Source organism: Durotheca rogersii, assembly GCF_024521655.1.
Source record: "Durotheca rogersii strain YMJ 92031201 chromosome Unknown GGS23scaffold_13, whole genome shotgun sequence".
Taxonomy (NCBI): domain Eukaryota; kingdom Fungi; phylum Ascomycota; class Sordariomycetes; order Xylariales; family Xylariaceae; genus Durotheca; species Durotheca rogersii.
The window spans coordinates 186,252-209,984 of record NW_026251244.1 but is presented as its reverse complement, the minus strand read 5'-3'; the positions used below and the strand labels follow the sequence as shown (position 1 = coordinate 209,984).

The 23,733-nt window shown below is 55.5% G+C and overlaps 6 protein-coding genes across 6 annotated transcripts; 1 reads left to right on the top strand and 5 right to left on the bottom strand.

Moving 5' to 3' along the window:
* Positions 1 to 551: 551 nt before the first annotated feature.
* Positions 552 to 2,689, bottom strand: GGS23DRAFT_605642 (Cation/H+ exchanger; the record flags this gene model as incomplete). The annotated part of the gene is made up of 9 exons (XM_051519792.1): positions 552 to 732; positions 775 to 872; positions 943 to 1,007; positions 1,067 to 1,253; positions 1,401 to 1,483; positions 1,601 to 2,291; positions 2,355 to 2,452; positions 2,572 to 2,596; positions 2,648 to 2,689. 9 exons carry the CDS (start codon positions 2,687 to 2,689, stop codon positions 552 to 554), a joined length of 1,470 nt encoding a protein of 489 aa, XP_051371039.1.
* A 3,414-nt stretch (positions 2,690 to 6,103) lies between these two features.
* On the bottom strand, positions 6,104 to 7,467 carry GGS23DRAFT_93466 (uncharacterized protein). The gene is made up of 3 exons (XM_051521409.1): positions 7,388 to 7,467; positions 6,901 to 7,241; positions 6,104 to 6,835 (listed from the first exon to the last, which is right to left on the bottom strand). Exons 2-3 carry the CDS (start codon positions 7,091 to 7,093, stop codon positions 6,399 to 6,401), a joined length of 630 nt encoding a protein of 209 aa, XP_051371038.1. The 5' UTR covers positions 7,094 to 7,241; positions 7,388 to 7,467; the 3' UTR covers positions 6,104 to 6,398.
* Positions 7,468 to 8,645: 1,178 nt separating this feature from the next.
* GGS23DRAFT_93443 (cytidine deaminase-like protein) lies at positions 8,646 to 10,342 on the bottom strand. The gene is made up of 2 exons (XM_051521408.1): positions 10,056 to 10,342; positions 8,646 to 9,987 (listed from the first exon to the last, which is right to left on the bottom strand). The coding sequence occupies exons 1-2, from the start codon at positions 10,238 to 10,240 to the stop codon at positions 8,712 to 8,714; spliced, it is 1,461 nt and encodes a 486-aa protein (XP_051371037.1). The 5' UTR covers positions 10,241 to 10,342; the 3' UTR covers positions 8,646 to 8,711.
* A 5,562-nt stretch (positions 10,343 to 15,904) lies between these two features.
* GGS23DRAFT_605639 (bifunctional 6-phosphofructo-2-kinase/fructose-2,6-bisphosphate 2-phosphatase) lies at positions 15,905 to 18,312 on the top strand (the record flags this gene model as incomplete). Its single annotated transcript, XM_051519791.1, has 5 exons — positions 15,905 to 15,943; positions 15,998 to 16,383; positions 16,510 to 17,164; positions 17,221 to 17,382; positions 17,455 to 18,312. The coding sequence occupies 5 exons, from the start codon at positions 15,905 to 15,907 to the stop codon at positions 18,310 to 18,312; spliced, it is 2,100 nt and encodes a 699-aa protein (XP_051371036.1).
* Positions 18,313 to 19,270: 958 nt separating this feature from the next.
* Positions 19,271 to 20,324, bottom strand: GGS23DRAFT_93225 (uncharacterized protein). The gene is made up of 2 exons (XM_051521407.1): positions 20,049 to 20,324; positions 19,271 to 19,864 (listed from the first exon to the last, which is right to left on the bottom strand). The coding sequence occupies exons 1-2, from the start codon at positions 20,199 to 20,201 to the stop codon at positions 19,403 to 19,405; spliced, it is 615 nt and encodes a 204-aa protein (XP_051371035.1). The 5' UTR covers positions 20,202 to 20,324; the 3' UTR covers positions 19,271 to 19,402.
* Positions 20,325 to 21,158: 834 nt separating this feature from the next.
* On the bottom strand, positions 21,159 to 23,559 carry GGS23DRAFT_93203 (uncharacterized protein). The gene has a single exon (XM_051521406.1). The coding sequence runs from the start codon at positions 23,372 to 23,374 to the stop codon at positions 21,251 to 21,253; it is 2,124 nt and encodes a 707-aa protein (XP_051371034.1). The 5' UTR covers positions 23,375 to 23,559; the 3' UTR covers positions 21,159 to 21,250.
* Positions 23,560 to 23,733: the final 174 nt, after the last annotated feature.

The following is a 23,733-nucleotide window of genomic DNA, read 5'->3' as shown; positions in this document are numbered from 1 at the left end:
TCCGGATAGGTTATTATTTTTAGCGTTTACGTTAAAAATAAGCCCGAATTATTCTACGAAGCAGAATAATTCGGGCCTTATTTTAAATCAAATGGAGAGAAGAACTTGACTGGTTGATCTTGTCCACCGTCCCAGCTTGGATCCCGTTGCCGCCTCCCTGCTACCTACCTATGGTGTGCAGCTGACGACGAAAGGAGGCCGAGAGGGGGGAAGGAGAAAAACATGGCCCACGGAAAAGGTGCCGCTGACACCTGCTTTACAGGGCTATACGTGAGACGTCGACCCCGCAGCTATGTTTTCATGCATCCATTAGATGCTAACGGAAGGGTCAGAAAAAGAAAGGTGGGGGAAAAAATGAGCTATCACGATACCGACGGAGAGAACTATCTCAGACACGCAGCACGACAAATCATTCCAGATTCGGTGGTGGCACCTCCCCCTCAGGCTCCCGAGACACATCATCGTTATCCCAGACCCTCGGCTGTTAACCCGAACCACACCGTTACGTTGAGGAGGTAAAGGCATGCTCAAAGCTGATTCTAGTATCGGGTCTAGCGTGTCGGTGCCCGGGGTCCTTTGCAGCCGCCGCGGGACCCGTCCGCTTCGTCGGGGATAGCTAAATATAGGTATAAGGAAGGAGAGGTAGCGTCCACGTGCTCTGGGAGAACTCTATAGACAAGTTGCACAGACACGGGGCGCAACTTGCGAGAACTGCCAACTCCCGTTGGATCTCTAGAGTTGTACTGCGGTACCGTTCTACGCTATTGCTCAGACGGCCCGGGGGAGCCCTCCGACGAACTCGGGCTCCCAGAGATAGAGCGAGGAAGGTAGAAACCTAGCTTCACTATGGGAATGCTAAGGCCGTGGACAACCTTTTACTTCATAAGTATACCTAATAGAAAATCCCGTGACACTTTGGGATGAGAGGCTGAAGCTACTTACGACGCTGCTAATCACCATGAACCAGACGAGAACCGACACGGCCTCCCGGAGATGGGCCACATCCCCTCTCGGCTCGTTTCCTCGACCGGGATTTAGGGCCGTGATAAATTCCAGCGTGACGTACAAAAGATAGCCGAGCAGCTGATCGGGCCAAAAAAGCCCATAAAGACAGCATGCCGTAGACTTTCTATCTGCGGGATTCTCTTACGGAGCACCAGGATAGACGGAAGGCGCCTGAACAGCAGCACGAGGATCGCGAGAAGGATTAGCCGGGGCAGAGAGGTAATGCTATTCGCCGGAAAGCTATACCACTGGTAGCATCTCCATGTCAGCGCATTTGGCGGCGGTTCACGTCGGGCAGCCTTGGTAAGCACTAGATATGTATCGAAGACAACTCGCACTTCTATAGCCCGTACAACGCGGCGGGAGGGTACATGGGTATTTTTATATATACTCACAGGGCAAACAGCGCCGTACCACATGAACACGGTTACATTGAGGAGCATATCGATAGTAGGCTGAAGCGAACTGGGACAAGGCACTACAATTAGCAAACTAGATCAATAGTTTCGAAGAGCGTTGCTGAGCGGGTAGTCGTAGACGCATACTACGCCCTCGTCAGTACACCGTATTAAACACAGGGCCGCACTCGCCATACATACCTCATCGAGTGTCTCGAGGCGGTACCGATCGTCCCAATTGAAGACATTGCCGGCGACGAAGCAAGCGAGGATGTCGTCGGTGCCGATCATGCCGCAAGTGCCGGTGATGAAGAGGGCGAGCGAGAAAGCAAACGCGACAAAGCTCTCGTGGTCAATGATCCTACGCTCCTCGCACAAATGAAGCAATACCCTGGCGGCCCAACCCGCGAACGCGCCGTACACCACGCTGAAGATGATGGTATATCCCATCGTCTCCCCGACCCACAGGCTCATGGCGAGGCCGGCGCCTCCCAGTTCGGAACGACCGCCGTCGCCGACATACTTGATCAAGTATAGGGCGAAGAACAAGAAAGGGTAGCCGAGCCCGTCATTCGCCCCGGACTCGGCGATGATGAGGCTCTGGAGATCTTTAGGGACGTTTTTGTCGGCGAGCCTGCCCTTCACAATGACGTTAGAGAGCACCGGGTCTGTCGGCGTGACGCAAGCCCCTATCGCAAGGGCGTGGAGGAAAGGCAGGCGCGGTATCAGGGCCCAGACGAGGAGGCTGGTGGCCACCCACATCGCCGCCATGAGCGGCCTGAGGAGCAACCCCAGCGGCTTCCATTCCTGCCGCAAGTACCGGCTGGGTAGCTGGCCCCCGGCAAAGAGCAGCTGGACTCCGAGCACCAGGCGAGTAAAGGACAAGGTCTGCAACGAGGGTGGTGGTGAGCACTCCTCACTTAAGGGGATGGGTCTTCCGAGCTTTCTCACAGCTGCATCCAGGTTTTCCTCCGAACCAGCATATTCAAGAGGCCGAATAAAATTGGCCCCGCGGGGCGAGAAGACGAGGCCAGCCAAGAGGGAGATGACTAGGCCGATGGAGGGTTCGTGGTTAGCCAGCTCTACATATGCGTGCCTAGGCGGGCGTATGCAGGTCTCAGAAAGAGAGACAGGGTATGGGGGGGTAGACATGCCCGGGGAGACTTACGAGCCTCTGACATATAAAAATGCTCCTTTACCAAGTAGGACACGAGGCCAAAGGCCAAAATTCACCCCCCAAACACGCCGAGGACGATGTTGAAGCTTGTAAGAGCAAGAGTCGGCATTTTGCTATTGACTCGTTGCCGTCTTCTTATTAATTTATTCTTTTTTTCTTGGATATTCTTGATCTTCTCGTTTTAATAGTTAGAACGCCGCAATTCTTCAAGTGAGGTTGAAATTCTCGTGGTAACCACACGACACGGAGCATCGAAGTAAATATACGTGCGCGAAGCGATCTCTATCGAAGCAATTGGTTCTGGTGGCACTCTAGTCAGATTTTAACAAGCCGCCCACCTTGTCTCTCTTTAATATGACCAGATCGGGCTTCACGCCACGAGTGGTCTCCGAAAGCTCCGGTAGCTTGCTGGCGGCGTAGTCTCAGTCGAAATGTTCCCCCTCTAGGCGTAGTGCGTATTGCTTCCCTTCTCAGACTCCCTTTTCTACTACTATGGTACGGCGTGAAGACCGAAGCAGGCTATCTACATGCGGATTCAGCCACACGAGGATTCTACCTCCGCAACCGACTTGTAGTTGTTGCTGATGTGAGGCGAATAACGAAGGATTTCCGGCAGCTAGCACACAGCCATAATACGTATGCCGTATGCTTGTATTCCGAGGATGTGAATGAGGGTGGGTAGATACGTGTAGAGCACGCGTTTATAACGCCGGAGGGATGCGGGATAGGAAAAGGGGGGGGGGGGGGAGAGTAGAGATATCAACTACATGGAGTAGGAGTTAGAACTGGAAAGGGAACGGGCAGGCGGACAGACAGACGTACATACATACCTACATATAGAGGGAGGGAGAGCGAGAGACCAGGGGTTGAGGTGACAGGTAATAACCAACACGGCCTCCAATCCCTATATTAATAGATTTATTATGCGTGCCTGCCTGCATACGTATTGTCTCCCTACGTATTGTAATCTCCTGAACGCAATGGCCGATCTCCCCGAGGCCCGTAGCCCAGTATAGGAAGCACAGAGAACCATTGCAGAATACCCATGTGACACATTGTGGTTCACGTTGGTTCACCAACTAGGAAGTATCAAGTAGCAGCGGGATAATACCACCGAGCAGGGAGCAGTTAATACACTTGTCTGCCGAAATCAATCAACGACATAGTGACGTGCTGGCGAGGGATCGCTTGAGAAATGACACATCGGTCTAGAGAGGGGTGTTTTTTTTTTTCCCACGGCTGCCCGACAACGTGGCTGCTTATCTGTGTGTTGTTGGACGAAGCTATCGGGATCCATGAATCCTACGTGCCGCCCCTAGACGTCCGGAGTCGGCTCACGGATTGGTAGTCACTTGGCAGAGAGACGAAGGATGCCCCAGGCAAGCAGGCCGCCTGGGCGTCCTACCTTACTTTAGTGCGGCTCGTGTATAGAAGCGCACGCAGTACACCGGATAGAGACGAAACCCGGAAACGATGCCCCCCTCCTTTCACTGGGCTTGCTGTGCATGTGTGTGCCCGCGCCTGCGTATGTGCGTATGCAATCCCGGCCTGCCCGACGGCCTCATCGGTTAAGCTCTCGCGCACGCACGGGGCCGTACGCGAGCGATCAGCATTGGCCCTCTCATTGATAGTGGCGACGCAAGTGGTGAGAAGCAGGTCAGCGGAAATACTAGAATCCGAGGGGGGCACAAAGAGCCTATCGATACCTACATTATCGCGTATATCCCTGACTCCCGCTGCCTGCCTTACCTGCCAGCCTGCCTACACATGCAGGGATCGCATCGCTGTCACGACCGCAATGGGCTACTTACGCATACGTATAGCCTCTATCCTGTCCTCCTTCCTACTTAGGCCCGCCTATAACTGACGTGAGGCAGACTACAGTCGCAGCGCTAGCTCTGCGCTCCCTCTGGCTCCCAGGCGGAGGAGATTCCTCCACCCCGCGGAGCAGATTCGCGGCGACGACCCCCTCGCCGCACGAAACAACACGTGAGAAACCCGGGTTAGCAGATGCTGCGGCTCTCCCAATCTTTCCCCGTACGAGGGAGGCGTCGAAGACGCCCAACGTGTGCTCAACCAAAAGGTAGGCATATCCCGGGGAAACCCAGAGAATAATCGACGCCGGGTACTAGGAGAACCATACAAAAGGACCGCAGTTCCCCCTTCCTGCCTCCCTACCGAGTTACTTCGTCGCGAAGGCGCACCGGAAGCCGTAATAAGCATTACCCAAGCGTTCGGGGAGGGACCGCAGACAGACGCTAGTAGCTAAGGAGGTAGGCGGGCCATGAATAGCTGCCCGTCCGAGAGGACTCGGGATGTTGATAGCCGGACGGACGAGTGCCATCAGATCCTCACTCATACGTTTCTGTTCCACCATTTATGAGCCTCTCCCGCTTCTTCTCGTCTTACGTTGTCTTTCTGAAGAGCGGAACAGAAGCTTCCTTCACTGCCGTCGCGACTATCACCATCATCCTCATCTTCCCCCATTTCGTTCTCACACAACTCCACATCAACGTTGTCTCAAGAGACGACTACGCTTTGCTCTAGGCACTATGGCGACAGCTTTCGGATGGTGAGAGCCAGCAGAAAACAAAAAAAAGGGGGAGGGCAGGGGGGGCCGCTTTGAAAGACCAATCCAATCTACATGAGTCTATGTGCATGCCGATTGCCGGCGACGCCACCGTCCTCCTTTTCATAGCGAAATCTTTCGTCCCACTCCCTTTAGACCCTTCGCCCATACGCATATCCGAGCTCGCTCCCACACACATTCATACGTATCTACACATCCCTACACCCTCATATTCACACTCACACATGCGGATACGGGCATTTCTAATCAACTACTACTCAATTTGCCCTTACTTGAAGCTAGGTAGGGGAGGAGAGGGTAGGGCAGGGTAGGCGGGCAAGTAATTAGGTGGAGGGCTCGACCATTATTTCACCTACCCATCTGTCTCACTGTGAGGCTACCGTAGTACGCCGTCAAATATCCTGCTGGTACTTCTTTATTCCAACGACGTGTATGTAGGGTAAGTAGACGCCGCCAGTCTTAACTGTCGCTGTCTTATCTGTTCTGTGTCCTTCCCATCCGAGCCCGATCCGAGACTAATGCACGAGAGAAAAGAAGAGAGAGGGAAAAAAAGGGAAAAAGGGGGGGGGGAGGGTAAGGAGGGGAACAGGGGTGAGGACCGAAAAAAAGATGTAGCAGCAGTCCCGGGGATGGTATCATTCGTTTTGGCGTTGCCTAACCCGTCGTAAGAAAGTCGTCAACCAAAATAAAAAGCCTGCTAGCGCGCATCTCATCGTCCACGGTATCGGCTGAATGGAGGGATAGGGCTCCTAGACGATGACGACGACGAGGCGGACGTTCAGCTGGCTAGCGCTTCCCCATCGCGCCCTGGACAGCCAGCTCGTCGGCCGCCACGTTGCCCCTCTCCTCGGCGTGGCTCTTGACCCACTGGAAGTATGTCGCGGTGCCGAACTCGTTGCGCTCGTCGATCTTGGCGCGGATCGCCTCGACGAGGTCCTTATTCTTCACGAGCCCGTCCTTCGTCCGCCACCCGTTCTTCTGCCAGTTGACGTACCACTCTGTCACACAGCTCAGCGAGTACTTGCTGTCCGAGTAGATGCGCACCTTCTGGTCGACAGCCACGCTCTCGAGCGCGCGGAGGATCGCCGTCAGCTCGGCCCGCTGGTTTGTCTGCACATCGCCCTCAAGGCGCTCCGATATGTTTCTGAGAAAAAGGTGTCGCGCGTCAGGAGGGCCCGCATTGGCCATTTTTTGCCTTCGAGAGAGATCTGGCTTCTTTTTGCCCCACTCACCTTTCGTCGTCTTTCCCGAAATATACGCCGACTCCGGCGGCCGCGCCTGGTTTGCCGTTGGAGAGACTGCTGCCGTCTGTGTAGATATGTTGAACGTCCGGCTCGTCCTCGGCGACGAGACTAGCACCGTTGCTCTTGGTCGTCTTCCTCTTCTTCGAAGGAACTTCGCCGCCGTATTGCAATAACGCCTCCTGAGCAGCTTCGTTTCCGTGTATCCGGATATACTCTATCGCCTCCTCGCGCGTGTCAAATCTTTTATATTTGGGCCCCTTCCACCCCTTGATGGCCAGAGATGCCTTGTCCCAATCGGTGTAGACTCCCGGCTCTCTACCGATGGCTACGGCATAGTACCGCTCCTCGCCCGGTGCGGTGACCGATGTCTTCTTACCGGCTACGTACGCTTCGGCATCTTTTCGACTTAGGAAGGACTTGTCTGCGAATGGAATGTCAGCCGCGGTCGACGCGCAAAGGGAACTCTGAACCGCGTACAGGAAGCACCTCTGTATCCCGCCGTCTGCTTCTGGCACTCGGGCCAGGTCAGGTAGACGCCAGGCTTGAACCCAGCCCGGACAGCATAGTATTTCTGAGCGTCGGGGTCCATCTTGCGTTTCCTGCTGGTTCTAGATGGGGCCGGATTGGCGACTTGGGCCGGTTTCGACACCTTGGTCGTCTTCGTACCGTTCGCCGACATGTTGAATAGTGGGAATATGTGATGTATTTAAAATTCGAAAGGAATTCTCTCGTCCATAGCAATCTACCAGATAACGTCCTCGGAGGCCGACGCGATGTGACACCTGTTCAGGACAAGCCTCTTTGTTACCGGCGTTGGGGAAGGGGCGGGCACGTCTGGGAGGAGGGAAGACGAAGCGCGCGCGAAAAGCGGTGTCGGAGAGGTCAAAGGAGTGTCATTTTCATCGAAGACAGACAGCTTGGGGCCCGGGGAGAGATGAAAGAGATGAGATGTGATGCCCGTCCTCGTTGGCGCCGGTGGATATTTATTTCGGTTCTCTCGCGGGCGAGATGGCAGTGAAATTCCAGAAGGTATAGATGGGTGTTGAGAAGAGGGGAATCGCAGGTGTCAAGTCATCACCAGCGGCGTAAGAGGCATAGCTAAGTATGTACATAGCACACGCCTCTTTACTTGCATACGGTTACCTATGATAAGGGGGTTACATAAAGAAATTACCTGCTACGTGCATACATGTATTTAGGTACCTGAGGTAAGAGAGTGGAACCGTTCTATATAAGTAGGTACGTAACCTGACAGGAGACGCCGCGTAGGATCCAATTAGAGAGCGGATATCTAAGTGTTAGTAGGTATAATAGGAATTATGCTCGTACCTATGCATTTACGTGGTCCCCTGCCTCGCTCCTATCATGCTTCCTAATATATATATATATATATATATATTCCAGATACGCTGCTGGATACATCCCGCCTTCACAAGCACGTCGGCAGCCAAGACAACGGCCTTTCCCGTAGGGAATAAATGTATGGGCTAGTACCTAACGTCTTACCTAGGTAGTTGGCGGACATTTCAAGATACGGCAGTGTCTCGTCACACAGATTGGATACCCAATCTAGGTAGTCATCAAAGGGCATGAGCCTGGTGGACATCCCTATATCTGTAATCAGCTATCACCTTGCCCGTATACAACATGCTTACACATTCGCCCACGGATGCATGGGGTAGCGAGGCATAGTATACGGATCTGACGATAAGATGATAGGTGAAGCCTCGCGTCCGCCTTTGACGGATGGATGGCTTGCGCTTCGCGCCAATGTATGTAGTTACGCATGCATGTATGTACGTGCATACGTACATGCATGTATGCGGTAGAGGTAGGTGGCCTATAGAGAATGAATCAACATGTATTCTTCCCCCGGGCGCATGTAACCGCGACAAACCAAGCCATCCACCCACCCACCCTTACAGGGCGCGACACATGATACTTCTGAAACCAACTGTGAAAGAAGTGTGCCCGACGCCAGACAAGAGGACTGCTTCAGTCGGGGCACACCATGATGCACCACTCCCGTACTCATGCGTAGCCTGTCGCCTCGTGCTAGACATGCCAACGGACACCTCAACTTCTCGGGCCTGGACCATCGTCAAGATGTCCCACGTAAAACCACCATCGGTTTGCCCTTCCAATGTATACAATGCAATCCGATGAGGGCGGTGGCGATACTTCGTCACGTCCTCAGTACAATGCTGCGTGCCCTCTAGCAATGGCAGGCCGACAGAGAGGACTACCTAATTTCTCCATGTCCGCCTCAAAACTAGGTCTGTTTTGATGTTATGCTCTCAGGCATGTAGATGGGGATCGACGGGGAGGCTCTCGACCTTGTCCGTCTCCCACTCCCAACCCAGCATGCTCCAGTTCAGCTCTTTGCGCCAGTGAAGACCTAGGCCCTGACCACCGCCGCAAGAGCCACGCTTGCAAGAGCCGGGTGCTCCGCACGCGTCGTGCCCTCGGTCTTCCGAGCCCATGCCACCCGTCAACGGCATGCGGTGACGGAACACGATCCTGCCCATTCGGGAATGCAGGATTGCCATGGCGCACATGGTGCACGGCTCGTGGGTCATGTAGAGTTCTAGTTCGTGACATAAGTAGCCATCGGGGCAAGGGTGCTCGACATCAAAGACGGCTTGCTCGTCGGCCAGCAGGGGCTTGTCTTGAAAGGCTTCGAACTCCAGAATGTGCTGTTCGGATTCGGGCCGATTTTCGGCCCTCACCAATTTCTGTGCCACCATGCTGATAGCCCTAAGCGCAGCATGAGCCATTGGGTTCCCAGTGTGTCCCGTCTTCTCTTGCTGGTGCCAGCGAGCATCCGCCGCGATAGCAACAATCTGGGCTGTCTCGTTGGTCTCGGCACCCAGTGCGGAAGACGTATCCTGGGCGTCCGGATCTAGCTTCGAGGCACGCCGCCGCTTCCCGTCGCCATTGCAAGTGGGAAAAGTGACGGGGCCAACTTCCACAACTCGGGCGCTTTCATCAGACGAGTCGGACTGCTGATTGCCGTCAGATTCCATCAGGCCCTCCTTCGTCAAAGTACATTTTCCAGAATCGACCCTCGCAGGAACTATGCGCTTGATAATAACAGCGCCGATAGGCTCACCAAAGCCGGCCTTCTGGGACTTTTTGGCGATCTGGTGCGCTAAAGTCATCCACACAGAGGCATCTCGAGTAACGGAGATTTCAGATCGCGTGATGGTACTCGGGTGGGGGCCGAGCGGGTTGTTCCTGCGATACACCGTCTGCCAGAACTGCTGGGACCACATATTGGCTTGCACTTGAGAGGTCGGAGCTAGCAAAGGAATCGGTATTGTTCCCACAAAGATGTCATCACTAATTTCGTCAATAGTAGCGAGGCCTTTCACAAGCTCTTCGTACGGCATAACATCTCGGGGGCCCAGCAGAACGTAGAGCCATGTGGATTTCGTGGCATGTATCAGCTTCCCATTTCCTTCGTTCATGAATTGCGTCTTGAGGTGTGGTGGGAGGTCAGAGGGCTTGGAGCACCGACGTAGGTGCGGTAGGTTCTTAGCCGCATCATCACCGATCAGGGCCCGCGCCATACTATAGTGGACAGGATTAGCCGACGACAGAGGAGTTGACGATGTGTAGGAGGGCGGGTTGTCGCCTACTTTATCACATCATTAGCGAATTTGCTAGGTACACGCGTTACATAGGTATAACCGATAGACAGGTTGTCTCTGAGCTCGAGAACGGTCTTGAGAGGTACTAAGGTTCCTATATCGATATTCGGAGGAACGAGTCTTTGCGAGACGGGGTCGAGTGTCTCGACAACTTCCTTCATGGAATCGCTCATAGCGGAAACCTGCAAACCAGTAAGGAAACGAAGCGTCTGGCGTGCCGGAGTGTTGAGGCGGGACTCCGCTGATGGAAGCCTCAAAACGAGACGGCTGCTGCGAATGCGACGCAGGGGCTGCTATCGCGGTGCTGTGCGCGAAGAGGTAGAGCGTAGTTTGGGTGATTTGAGAAGGCCGTACGAGCCGGAGAGGCTCTGATTCAGATGAAACGGGAGATGGAGGAAATCCAAGCTGGAGGTAGTATCAAGACTCCAAGCATCGTGTCGAATGTTGCGGATGCCAGAAGGATAGGATATGCTCCTGGTGGTTGGCAAGACTCGTTTTTGGTTCTCAAGGTAGACGGAGGTGAGGAAGGTGGAATTTGCCTGGGGTTTATTTTCTTTCCCCCTCTCTCGCGTCGCGAAAGTGTCTCCCGGCGACAGGTCGTGACGTTTTCTCACGCGGACGTCGGAGAGTTCGGTGCGCGGTTTGTGAGGGCGTGAGGGCTTGAGGGGAAGAGCGCAAGCGTGCTGTTGTTTATGGTACGTGTGTGTGTACGTGTATGTATGTGTGTGTGTGTGTGTGTGTGGCAGGAAAATGGCTTTAGGGATCGAAGGGCACGAACTTGTTGCGACTGCCGGAGAGCAGGGTTGAAATTTATTGGATGCTACGTTAAGGTACCTACATACCTACCTACCCCTTATTACGCTAGGTGGTAGGCGTGAAGGGTCCAATCCTGCCGAGCATAGTCTCCCCGCAAGAGAGCATTTGGCGGGGTTTATCGATAAGCAAGCAGAGGTCCGATTTACGTAACTAAGTGAGGTGCGTGATGCTACACGTATAGGCACCTAACGTTTTGTCAACTCTCAGTGCGTCCGTTCCAGGCGCGGGGGGCCGAACCCAATCCTATGCCTACAGGCACCCAACCCAAGGCACCCGCCCTAGGCTAGGTACGTGGAGTTATAGGTACATACCGGGCAGCTACCTCTCCTCTTAGAGGTATGTACCTCCTTTAGGTAGGCTACCTTTAGGTAAGCTTATGTATGACTACCTTCTGTACCTATGTGTAGGTACATACCTCTATATCTACCTAGGTAGGTAGGTAGGCAGGTAGGAGGTAGGCACCTAAGCCACTACGAGTAGGTAGGAAGCAAGTTTCAACTGCCATGAGCAGGTACATAATAACCTTCCGTATGTGGGTACCTGTCTCAAGTACCGATCTATAGTAAGCTAAGCCGTGCCCTTTAGGTTAGATACGATGCATGAAGCTGAGTGGCACCGAAGGTTACGAGATACCTCCCAAAATCTAAGGTATGCGTGATGCAGCCAGTATTTCTCGATCAGCGTCCGCCTGCCTACATTAGTACCGATATCGTAGCCTCCAACCGCTCCCGATTACCAGCATCGACACCTCGCGGGGTTGTGCTGCCTTACAACCGATGTGCAGCCCCAGCTCTTTCGGGAATCTTGTCCGACTAGCTCCCCAGTTGACTTCCCATGGCCGAGCCAAGGATAATCCCGGTGGGGTTTCCTGCTTTTGAATAGATCCTCCCACCCATCCTATGCGAGGCTGCGTACCGATGGTTGGATCGATGTTTTTCCCTCATAACCACCTTATCTTCCCCCCCCCCCCCTTTTTTTTTTCCCTTTTCCCTTCTCTTCGCAGATGCTTTCCGGCGAATACTGCGCTCCTGATTCTCCACGTGCGCTATGACTGGAGAGGCGATGCTCCCAGACCTCTTCGCGAAAGGGGCCCTCGTGCGTCTTAAATACCTACTTTAGCTAGGAATCGTACGGGCGGTTTGCCAAGAATTGGCATAGGTCATCGACCTTCTAGACCGTATCGCTTCCCCAGGTTGACGTTGCACTGGAGTTCAACCACCCGCTCAACGGCCTCTCGCGGTTACAGACGCGACGGATGCAAGGCGTGACCACCGCGGCGATGTGATTCCACTGTGCATCACTAGGGCGGCCTGACGTAGTCGCTCTTGATTAGAGCCATTTCTCTCACATCAGCTCGTCCGAGGTGGTTAATAATGCTGCATGTACCTGCGGTTGCAGTATACGGTTGCAGTATTGGTAGGAAGACGTCCCGTCAGATTACGAACCCGTGGCCGCTGGATCTTTCAGGCGCACTGATCTCAGATCGAAAGGGCATACGGACAGGCTTCTTGGAGAACGACCGGGGTGCGCTTCTTCTCTCCTCGGACCAGACCAGCAAACGCCGGAGCGAGCTGAGGTACCTAGGTAGTTCAGCGAGTTGGTTACATGCCTATGATGCAGGCGTATGCGGCACCTCCCCAAAAAAGGAGAGGAAGAAAAAGGAAGCTATCGCCAAGACGGATCTCCGGTAAATCTCTCAGACAATGTAGGTCGTAGCGAATTGGGCAAGCCATAGCAATACACTTTTACGCCCCGTCTCGGCGCCGAGCACAATACAAATATGGAATTAAGTTGGGAATCGAGGGTGCGTGACGAAGGAAAGACCGCCAAGCTCGGAGTTACGTCAAGGGTGGAAAAAGGGAGTGAGGACAGCGAAATCGGGAGCCCGATGAGGAAAACAGTAGGTAGGTACCTGTGCTAACCAGCCTGTCCTCTTGTTACGTGCCTCCCACCTTTGCACCCTCCCTCTGACTCGAGAGATGTAGGTTTATCTGCGCGATAAATCACGTCGAGACGACAGGCTCCTCTAGGGGATGTAAGCCGGCGAATCATTTGCGGCGGCATTTACATAGCACACACTTCGAGACGTCCTCCCACCAAGATGTTCAGCAAGATTCTGTGGTCGACCAAATCGGTGGATATAATCACTTCCCATGGTAGTGAGTGTATGCTCACCGACCGCCGGGGCCTACCTCGATAGTCGGGTGCATGACTGCGGGTGCGAGATTTTTGTTGGAGACGGGACTGCGAGGCAGGAGACAAATTTGGTATACAATCCCCCGTTTTCCCACTTTGGGTTTTCGATATGACCTCCTCCGCCGAGTAGACTCGTCATATCCTCAATCGAGAATACTTCTGAGAACAAAAACAATACTTCATCTGCCTAGGTAAAGAGACCGTAGGTTCGGCCTAACCTAAGTCGAGCCTAAGGGGCAGGTTAGCTCCGAGAACAAAGCAATCCCCTCCGGCTAATCCAGCATATCCACCTTCTAGATTCAACTATTGCCCGCCTTAGCCATTTCGATTCCACGCAGTGGAACGGACAGCAACGCGCAAACACCAGGTATATAAGTTGATTTAGTCGCAACCCGAGACATTGAGGGTTAGGCTTTAAGTCTACCCGGGCCGTCGATATAGAGAAACAGAAACCCCGAGCGACGGAGATCGGAGAGAGAGGAAGGGGGGGAGTTTTGTCGATTGAGCCAAGGCGACTCAGCCTCAAGAGTAGGTATGTACACATGCTTATCTCTCGTCTCGAGGCGTCAATGATTTATTGCGTCTCGGGCATCACCAACTAGCACAGGAAGAGAGTCGCCAAGGTTGCGACTGGGCCAACTGTTGAGGGTCGCCTCATGGTGAAAAACAGAACCTTACCACTTTTTTTTTTCTTTCAACAACTTATACGTTCGGCCATTTCTAACTCGGGTATATCTCGAACGGGGCCCGCAGGCGCTACATCATCGAGTCCACCCACCAAGGTCCTGGGAGACCCACTTAGAACCCACGTCGACCGACGCCGTCCGACCCACAAACAGAGGGGAATAGACGCTGCCACTTACATAGGTATTCTCAGTGCGCGCTCTCTGCCCTGTAGCTCGCTGCGGCAGGCAGAGGAATATCAGAAACAAGAACCCGCAATCGGCCACCATTCACCTCGGACTATTCCCTCTTGTAATTCATTCTCCTGATATTATCCCGCGCTCTGCTCACCTCTCCGGCTTCTCCGGTCCTCTCTTCCTTCGTTTCCTCTCCTCGTTCCGTTTTCTTATTTCGCATCTACTCAAGGGTCTTCGCCGTTGGGATTTAGCTGCGCGACTGTAGGCAGTCAGCCTCCCCCATCTTTCTCTTCACCCTTCCGCGGCATCACCGGCCTCTCTTTGCGAAACTGCGACGCAGCAGAATTACGACCGCGGTCGGTCGATTTCAGGTCATCTACGAGTGGTGTGAGGCTGCTGCGATCGGGTCTGATTGACACGAGCTGCGGAGGAGGGTTGTGTGACTGGGATCAGTTGGAGATCCGTGTAGACGGACACGACTTATCAGAAGCCAAAAAAAAAAAGAGCGAAGGATAACGCCAGAAAAGAATACGCAGCCACGACGAAGTTCAGTGGAAGCAAGCTTTTAGAAAGTGCAGCCGCCTACTGCACGATTACAAGTCGACCCGGCCACCCGCCTGACCTACCAGGCATCTCCGATTCGCCGGTCTCGCTCCGGCCAGCCCTGCTGCAAGGTTGCATCCCACGCAGTTTCTGCCACCTGAGGCTTTTTACCAGCCATTACGTACTTTGGTTACCTGACAGACGGGTACAGTACGCACAGCGTACAGTACGTCCCACTGTACCTATTTGCGGGCACTTCCCAAGGGGGGGTCGAGGAAAACCTTAAAACCCAGCCAAGGATTGGACCCTGAAAACCCCCCTTCAGCGACAGCAAAAGCTCCAAAGCAGCCCCCAAAAGAAGAAATCGAATCACAGGCCAGGTGCACGGGCGCCGCAGTCCACCACAGTACGTACACATAGGTACGTAGGCGATTGGCGAGCAGCAGAGAGGGCAACTCGCTGGTCCGTGGCACGCGCGCTTGGTCAGGCTACGTACGAGGTACCTAGCGTAGCCGCCCTATGTACATCGCCTCCCCCTGCGCCGGAATACCTTAGGTGCCCTGTTGTTGTTCCTGACGACGTATCCAGTGCCTCCACTATGACTCCTCGTCTACACGTCAAGGGAGCTGGGCCTCATGAGATTGTCGCATCGACCGAGAACATCAGTTCAACAGTGAACCCACAAAATGCCGGCAGCAGTCCTATTAGCAGCAGCAGCAGTCCGTCACCATCGCCAGGTTAGTCCAGTCTGGCACGTTGCGTCGAAAATTACGTACCCATCTGAACTCACATGTGTACACACGTCTCTCCTTTTTCCCTTTTCCCTCAGTCGATATTGCACCGTCTCGTCTTATTACGCTTGCCTCATCTCCCTGCCTCTCCCCTTCCTCTCTCTCTCTTTTTCCTCGCAGCCCCCCCTTGAATAATTTGATTCCTACACCAGCACCTGCGACGCGCGCATCGCGTACATATTGAGTCGTCCCATTCACTCTGTTTGCGCTGTTCGTCCCGTTCTTCCTCTCCCTCTCCTTCTCCCTCCCTCTCTCCTCTGCCTCGCACACTCGCACTTACACGATCCCCACGCTACCCCTACAGCCCAATCAATCCCGACCGTTCCATCCCACCTCCATCACTAACTCCCAGCTGCGCTGCGCTGCACTGCGCTGCACACCAGGGCCCATCTGCCTCCCTCACCTGCCTGTCCACCCTGACACACCCAAGACACCTGCGCATCCCCCCCTCGCTAGACAGGCGCACTTGCGCAACCAGGTGCACCCTCCTCTCTTCCCTATGATATCCCTCTCGGCGCTCCCCGATTATCGGTGGCGTTTACTAAACCCTGCGCCTTTGCGATTTTTTCTAGACCGCAGACCTGTCCGCCGACAGTCCCAGTCGCAGCAATCATCGCTTGCCAAAGCGGCGATGAGCAATCAGCGTCTCGTCTCTCACTCCGCTAGTCCTGTCCATCCCGCAAATGCCGTTCCTCCCAGATCGGTGCCGACTCCGCCGGAGCAGACGACGGCCGCCACCACGTCCGAGTCTCGCATCGCCACTCTGAGCACCCGCTTGCCAAGTGTTCCTAAGGAGGGCACGCCGGCAATGCCGCCCTCGCCGACTTCGCTGCATGACGACAACCACGCCAACAATATAGGGAATCATACGGCGCCGACATCGTACCAGAGCACCCCGAATCAAACCAGCCTCGTGCCCCCCTCCCTCATCAACCTTCCCCATGTTAGTCTCGGTCCAGCTGCGCATTCTTCGTTTTTAGCCAACGCGCTGAGAGCCCTCGATGATGGGCCCGCCGGAGCGGCTGCATTTCGCGAATTCCCTGTGCCTCCGTCTAACGATTCTCCCTATGCCAAGAGCATCTCCTCTACGGCGCCGGCGTCGCCTCGCATGTGAGTTTCCCATTCCAAATCCGGCGTCGTCCGCCGCATGCATGTGTGGCTTCTGTTCTTTTATTAATTTAACCCCCCCCCCCCCCCCCCGTATTTCTATTCGTTGCTGACCGTGGGCTGCCGTAGTCCCCCAATCAGACAGAACTCGGGTTCCCAGACTCCTCGGGTGCGCCCGCACGCCACCACCCTCAGCATCCCTGGTATGACAAGATCGCTTGTTTCTCCCGATGGCAGAATTGCCGATAGGGACGTCGCGGCGAAGCTCGTGATTCTTATGGTTGGCCTGCCGGCCCGTGGCAAATCCTACATCACCAAGAAGCTTCGGAGATATCTCGCGTGGCAACAGCATAACACTCGGATATTCAACGTTGGTAACCGAAGACGCGTGGCCGTCGTGAACCCGCCCAAACATGAGCGCAGCCAGAGCTCGGTAGATGTCCCGGTGCCAGGGGCTACTATTCTCGTCAATGGCGCTCAAATTCCGGATTCTCCGTGCCAGAAGTCGCCTCCCGACCAACCCGACTCTACCCCGATTCCCATGGACCAATCCGCCAAGTTCTTCGATCCGAACAACGAGCAGGCGGCGAAGCTCCGAGACGAGATCGCCATCGACACTCTTAACGAATTGCTGGACTATCTGATCAGCGGCGGCGGCTCGGTTGGCATACTGGACGCCACCAATAGCACGATCCAGCGCCGGCAGAAACTCTTCGACCACATCAAAGCCAGAGAGCCCAAGCTGGGTATCCTATTCATCGAGAGTGTTTGTAAAAACCCAAATGTGAGTCAGGACCTGCAAATCCGGGTTATCTGTGGACCCCGCTCTGACTAGATCAGCTCCTGGAAGCGAACATGCGCTTAAAACTGTCCGGCCCCGACTACAAGGATAAGGACCCTGTCAAGTCGCTGGCAGACTTCAAGGAGCGCGTCAAAGCCTACGAGAGCGCGTATGTCCCTCTGGGCGATTACGAGGAAGAGCACGAGATGCAGTACATCAAGGTGAGCGAAAAGAGTTGGAGTTTTCATTTCGCCGAGTTGCCGGCGTACAGTCTCGGCTGACAACGCTCGTAGATGACAGACGTGGGCAAGAAGCTCACTCACTTCGGTCTAGGGGGCTTTCTGAGTAGCGGCATCGCTCACTACCTATCATCTTTCAACCTGTCGCCGAGACAGATCTGGATCACCCGCCACGGCCAATCTCTCGACAACGAGGTGGGAAAGATCGGAGGCAACTCGGCGTTGACCGATCGTGGAGACGCCTACAGCCTCTGCTTGTATAAGTTCATCACACAGAAACGCAAGGAGTGGCTCGTCGAGCAGCAGAACAAGATAGCGCAGTCGTCATTTCCCCCCTTACCCGGAGACCGGTCGCCGCCTTATCCCGACCTGAGTCGCGAGCTCGACGAGAAGAACTTCTGCGTTTGGACGTCGATGCTGACGCGCAGCATACAGACGGCTCAACATTTCGAAGCAGATGAGGACTACGATGTGAAGAATTGGGAAATGCTCAACGAGCTCAACTCCGGCACGTTCGAGGGCCTGACGTACGAGCAGATCGCCCGAGACCACGAGGACGAATACACCAAGCGCCAGATGGACAAGCTCCAATACGTCTACCCGGGGGTTGGCGGCGAAGGCTACCTTCAAGTTATCAGCCGTCTTCGCGACATGGTGCGCGAAATTGAGCGGATCAAGGACCACGTCATGATTATCGGTCACCGCTCGGTTTGCCGAGTGTTGATGGCGTACTTCATGGACCTCACGAGGGATGACATCGCCGACCTGGATATGCCGCTGGGCATGCTCTACGCGATCGAGCCTAAACCCTACGGTATCGAGTTCCATGCGTACAAGTACAACGAGGGGAAGGCGTGGTTTGATGAACTTCCCAATTACAAGCCGACGAGGACTGTCGATCGCAGTGCCTAAGGCGCGACGAATTACGTGACGAGGGCCACTCTTTTTCTTCTCCACCCCCCGTTTGCATTAATTGACACTGTACACTATTGATTCGTCATTACGGCGCGAGTAAGGAATTGGAGGGGGAGGGGAGTAAAGATACCATTACAGACACGGCAGGCGGCATTCGTGGTTTATCGTTTCCTGGGTTCCGCTGCTCTTTGTTTTGTTTTTTTCTCCTTGTTTTTTTTTTCAGCCCCCCCTCTCCCTCCTGCGAAGGAGGGAGGAGGGAAGGCTGATCGGTCTGCATGCTTTCGGAGTTCGGATAGTCGTGGGGGAATCGGGGACTTCCGACGACCATGGATGTGCTTTCTTCTCCGAGCAAGAGAGAGCTACGGCTGGTCCGGTCCGGTCCGGTTGCGGCAAGAATGGCGTACGGGGAGGCTCCCCAGAGAGAGATTTCCACGCGGCTTGGTTTTGTTTTGTCACTTTCGCATCTTCCGGTATTTGTCCGTCGCCTCCTCCCGTCGTGCGATAGGGTACGAGAGAGAAATGACGGCGAGATACCTGATACGCGGGGGCTGTAGGTTAGCAAGTCAGCAATGGCTCTTGGCAGAGGTTTGGCATAACGTCGGATGCGAGCCCGCCCTACGGCGGGAACGGTCCTAGATGCCTCAATGTTAGTTAGGTATCCACGCATACCGCACACTATACTACATTACTCTGCAAACGGCCGGGGGCAGCTTCTCCTAGAGTCGTGATGTATACGCCTGCCCCGCGGCTGTTTTTTTTCTTTTCCTGGAAACCATTTCGCGTCATTACGCCCGAAGTTTGTCGTCAAGAGATAGAACCACATTCGGCGGGAGCCGAAGATGTCGAGGTGTGTTATGTATTTAGGCCTGCCAGTCTGATTCTAGACAAATCTCATCTATTCGTTGAATATATATGTGTGTGTGTGTGTGTGTGTGTGTGTGTGTGTGTGTGTGTGTGTGTTTCGTTGCCTCTAGAGTCGCTGAACTGATTCCCTGGCTTGCGCCTTTTCTTTCCGCACCGGCGGTCTACTAGCTTAAGCACACCGAGTCTACTACGATAGGTAACATACCAACGCTCACTCACTCAGTCACCAAAGCAAGCCAAGCCAGGGGCAGTCGAGGGAACTAATATATATGAGGCGTACTACACACTGTAGCCCGCCCCATTCCCTCAAACTATGTATGTACATGGACCTTCTTTTTTCTCTCACATTTCTTTTTCTCGCCGTGCGGTCTCTGTGTGTCCCGTCCCGTCTGTTCTGGATGAAAAATTTTTTTTTTTGGATTTGGGCCCGGCTTAGTTGACGGATCGATTGGATCGGTCGTACTTCGGCTGGCTTTTTTTCAATTTTATAGTCGTTCCGTGTCGTTAGCTCGTCATTAATTCCCTGCCGTAGACCGAAGAGCGTAGGAAAAGGAAAAGAAAATTTAGGAAAATGGAAAACCACCGCCGCCACCGCCGCCGCAGGCCGACCCCATTCCCTCTCGGATCTGCCCGAGACAGGTTGAGCCGAACCTAACTTCCCTACGTCATTACAAGTTCGATCCGTCTCTCGGTCGGGAGGAGGGGAGGGAGGGGGGATCTGGTCCCGCAGTCTGTTCACCCGTCCTCGAGCGGATCCCGTATTCAACTGTTCACAGCACGCGTGCCGGTAGAAGAGCGAAGCCGAAAGAGTCGAAAAAGGGCGAAATAGAGAACGGATGATGCTCCTCCCCTCCCCTCCCCTCCCCCGCCTTGAGGATCAGATGTAAGGGAGGTCGATAGACAGGGTCGGGACGGTTTGCTTGCTGGTGCGCCCGGGTGGGCGGGCCATGAGAGGCCGCATTATTGTCGAGTCTGCGTTGGCGGGGGCGTTTTCCGCCTCTCCCTCTCGCCCCCCTTGCCATCGAAATCAAACTGCGGGAAGGGGGCTCGAGGGTGGGAGGAGAGCTATCGCCGTCGTTGGGGGTATATACGCGCCTGGGGGTAAAACGCAGTCTTGCCTCCCCCCGAAGGAAAGCAAAAGCAAAACAACAACCAAATTTGTTTCTTCTATAATTCTCCCCTGAGAGAGAGCCACCGGGCCTAGGTAGGGCAAATAACCCCCCCCCCCCCGGCCTGCTAGGTGACTTAAAAGGAAAAGGTCATGACATCATGGGCAAAAGAAATAGAAGTAGAAGCCGAAGAGAAATCGAACAAGAGTCGAAGAATCCCGTCCCGGAGGGAGGGCCGAACTCAGAAAACCGCCGTTTCGGATACGGCTTTCTTTCTTCGCCTCGTTTCCTTTGTGTCTGCGTCCCTCACTCAGTGTTCCCTCCCCTCCGCTCCCCTTCTTTGTTTCTTTACCCTTGGGGTTCTTTTTTTTCCAGTATTTTTCTCGAATTTTCTAGGTTCCACTTCCCCCCCCCACCGCGACACGCAGGCATCAGACTGAAAAAAAGGAGTATAATGATAATATAGTAATAGCAGCGGTAATATCGGCCCGGAAAGGTAGTGGTGGTATCATGTCGTGTCGTGTCGTACTAGGTTCATTCCGTCGTGATCGTCACAAGACAACAAAGGGAAAGGTGAGAAAAAGAAATCAACAGCAACCACAAGCATATACACACGACGAGACGCGATGCCGCTGTCTGTATTCCAGTCCAGCCGGTCGGTCGGTCGGTCGGTCGATCTTCTGGCCTATCGATGGATGGACGTATCGATGGGCGTTTCCCCTCTTTCTTTCTTTTCTTCTTGCTTTCTCTCTCCCCACCTGGTCTCTTTCGGGATAAGGGGCGCCGGGTTCGTGGAATAGGATGGGTCGGACGTAGCGCAGAGGGCGGTGTAAGGAAGTTATCGGTAGATAGCGGAACCTGGTGTAGTTCGAAGTAGAGCGGCGTAACGAGAATATGGAGGGCGCCTCAAGGACGACAGGACGGTAGGCAGACCGGCTAGATCTGCCGACGCTGTGTCAGCCTTACAATGCCTCCCCGACACCCCGCCCCTCCATGATCCGTGCGTTCTCGTCGGTGACGGTGGCTACGCTGCGCCGGCCCGACTTGCTACTACTGCTCCCGGCGTAGCCGCAATGGTAGCGGTCCGGGATCCGCGGCACGGACGGGATCCCGCGATTCGCATCCGGCACGACGCTCAGCGGCTTCGCCGCGCCGCGGGCGTCCCGAGCCAGCTCGACGCTGCCTCTGCGCCGCAGCGTGCCCTCCTCGCTGCTCTCCCAGTCCATCCGGTCGGCGGCGTAGCCGTTTTCGATGTCGCTGTCGTCGTCGTCGTCGTCATCGTCGGCGCCTAGCACCTCCCAGTTGACCGACGATGTCGGTGTTGTCACCGACGGCGGCGCTACTACTACCGTTGTCGCGGCCATCATCGACGACGCCGTGCCGGGCCGGGACCGCGACCGCAGAGACGACGACTTGCTGCGCTTGCGAAGCCGGTTCGCGCGGGCCTTCTTGCTACTGCTGCTGCGGCTGCTGCTAGTCCTGCTCACTGCCACGTGCTGTTTCTGCTCCTGGTCGCAGTCGAGGTCGGAATCGTAGAAGTAGTACCCGCCGCGCCGCGCCTGCTGCTGGTCCCGGTACTGCCATCCGTCGGCCACCGCGAACGCGAGCGCGTCGTCGTACGACGGCCGCGGTTCGGGAGACGGCGAGCGCACCCTCACCCCGCGCTCCGCCACGTACACCGTACCGCCTATCGACTGCGACGGCGGCAGCCGCAAGATGCCGTCGGGCGCGCAAGCCGAGGAGCCGTTGCGGGTGGCGGGGATCCGGATCAACTGAGCAGTGACGGAGAGGTTGGCGTCAGTGTTGGGGATGTGGGGGCTCGGGTGGGAGGTGGGGGGCAGTGGCGGTGACGAAGGAGTCCTGCGGAGCTTCTTGGCGACCCTCTTGAGCGGCTGGGTAAAAGACGACGAGGACAGCGACGTCGTCGATGACGAAGGCGCCGCCGCGGCGACGAGCGGTACTACGGGCGCCATGAGCGAGACTGGTGACGTCGGCGGCGAGTAGTCCTCGGCGCTGACTCGGTTGCGCTTACGGCCGCGGAGTGCGTACCACGAGTCCTTACCCTGTAGCAGCTGTTGGAAGGCCGAGGGCGGCTCCGCCGTCTCGATCTCAGACGAGACGCGTATCGAGGGTAGCCGTGACCCGTTGCTATTGCGATTGCTGCTGAGGCTCGGCCTGCCGCTGCGGGCAAAGGTGGGGGCGGCCGGGCTCTGCGGCGGTGAGCTATACCACGGGCTGGCGACGACGCCCACCGAAGAGATGCGTGGCGGGGGCACCGGCGAGCGAGCGGCGGCCGGTACTACGGCACCCTCAGAATGGCGGCCACCTGGCGGAGCGTAGCGGGTCGATTGTATGGCATGGGACTGAAAGAAGCCCGAGGCCATCAATTGGTTGTACGACTGCATGATCTCGTCGCGTGACGGGCGGTTGGCGGCACCTCCAGCGGCAGCACCGCCGACGTTAGGTAGCTGAGGCATGACCTCGTACATCTCCGAATGGGACTTAGTATTGCGGAGGTTCTCGGGCCGTAGCATCTCTGTTGTCGCCATCGACGGTAGCGATTGCTGTTGCCGAGGCAATGGCTCCTGGAGGCTGCTGTGCTTCCTCGAGTCCTGCTGTCTGTGTGTCACTACCGCGGCTATTCCTCCGCCACGCGAGGACGACGAGTTCCATCCGGCCAGGGCGTCCCGGACTCTGCTGAAGAAGCTGGTGGACTTCTTATGGGCGACGGTGTGCTGCTCCAGTCCCGTCGTGTTGTTGGCGATGCTGTCTTCACCGCCACTCTGCAGCTGTGCGGGATCAGAGAACGGCCGGTCGCGGCGAGGCTTGCTGCGTGTCTCTCTCTGTGCGGCGGAGGCGGCGGCGGCGGCGGCGGCGGCGACAGCAGCAGCAGCAGCAGCATCAACAGTGGCATGCGGCTCGGTATAGAACATCCTCTCGTACTCCCCCAGCTGCTCGGGCCCGAGGAATTGTGGTGGCGGCACGGCGCTGACTCTGTCGTTCATGGAGCCCTCGACGAATCGAGAAGTCGGTGGACGCGAGCCGCCATTCTGGGTCGGTGGCCTCAGTGCATCAGAGGCCATCATGGTGGCGGCGGTTGGTATGCGGATGACTCTTGAAAGGGGGGGTGGGCGAGCATGAACTCGAGAGGAGTCAGCGGCGGAATGTGGGAGGAAGGATTAAAACGGCAGTGCACTGGCGAGCAGATTGTTTACTCGGTCGGACTGTTGTAGGCTGGTTGCCCCGGTTGGGCGCGGCACGTCGTGGGAGGGGCAACGGAGCCTGTGAGCTAGGATCAACTAGCCCGCCGAGGCATAGGCCGGCTTGGTACCTGCAGATACTGTGTACTTGGGCCGCTACTAACTGCACTGGGCAAGTCGTCGTTTTTGCGCTTCCGCATCAGGTCTAGCCGCTGCTCTTAAGCAATTAGGTACGTTTTTCGAAC

Coding starts and splice junctions, on each gene's coding strand:
- GGS23DRAFT_93203 (XM_051521406.1), bottom strand. CDS start 23,374: ATGATGGCCTCTGATGCACTGAGGCCACCGACCCAGAATGGCGGCTCG.
- GGS23DRAFT_93466 (XM_051521409.1), bottom strand. CDS start 7,093: ATGTCGGCGAACGGTACGAAGACGACCAAGGTGTCGAAACCGGCCCAA. Junction 6,836..6,900: donor GCAGACGGCGGGATACAGAG/GTGCTTCCTGTA, acceptor TTCCATTCGCAG/ACAAGTCCTTCCTAAGTCGA.
- GGS23DRAFT_93443 (XM_051521408.1), bottom strand. CDS start 10,240: ATGAGCGATTCCATGAAGGAAGTTGTCGAGACACTCGACCCCGTCTCG. Junction 9,988..10,055: donor TTCGCTAATGATGTGATAAA/GTAGGCGACAAC, acceptor TGTCCACTATAG/TATGGCGCGGGCCCTGATCG.
- GGS23DRAFT_93225 (XM_051521407.1), bottom strand. CDS start 20,201: ATGGCAAGGGGGGCGAGAGGGAGAGGCGGAAAACGCCCCCGCCAACGC. Junction 19,865..20,048: donor CCTTACATCTGATCCTCAAG/GCGGGGGAGGGG, acceptor CCCGACCGAGAG/ACGGATCGAACTTGTAATGA.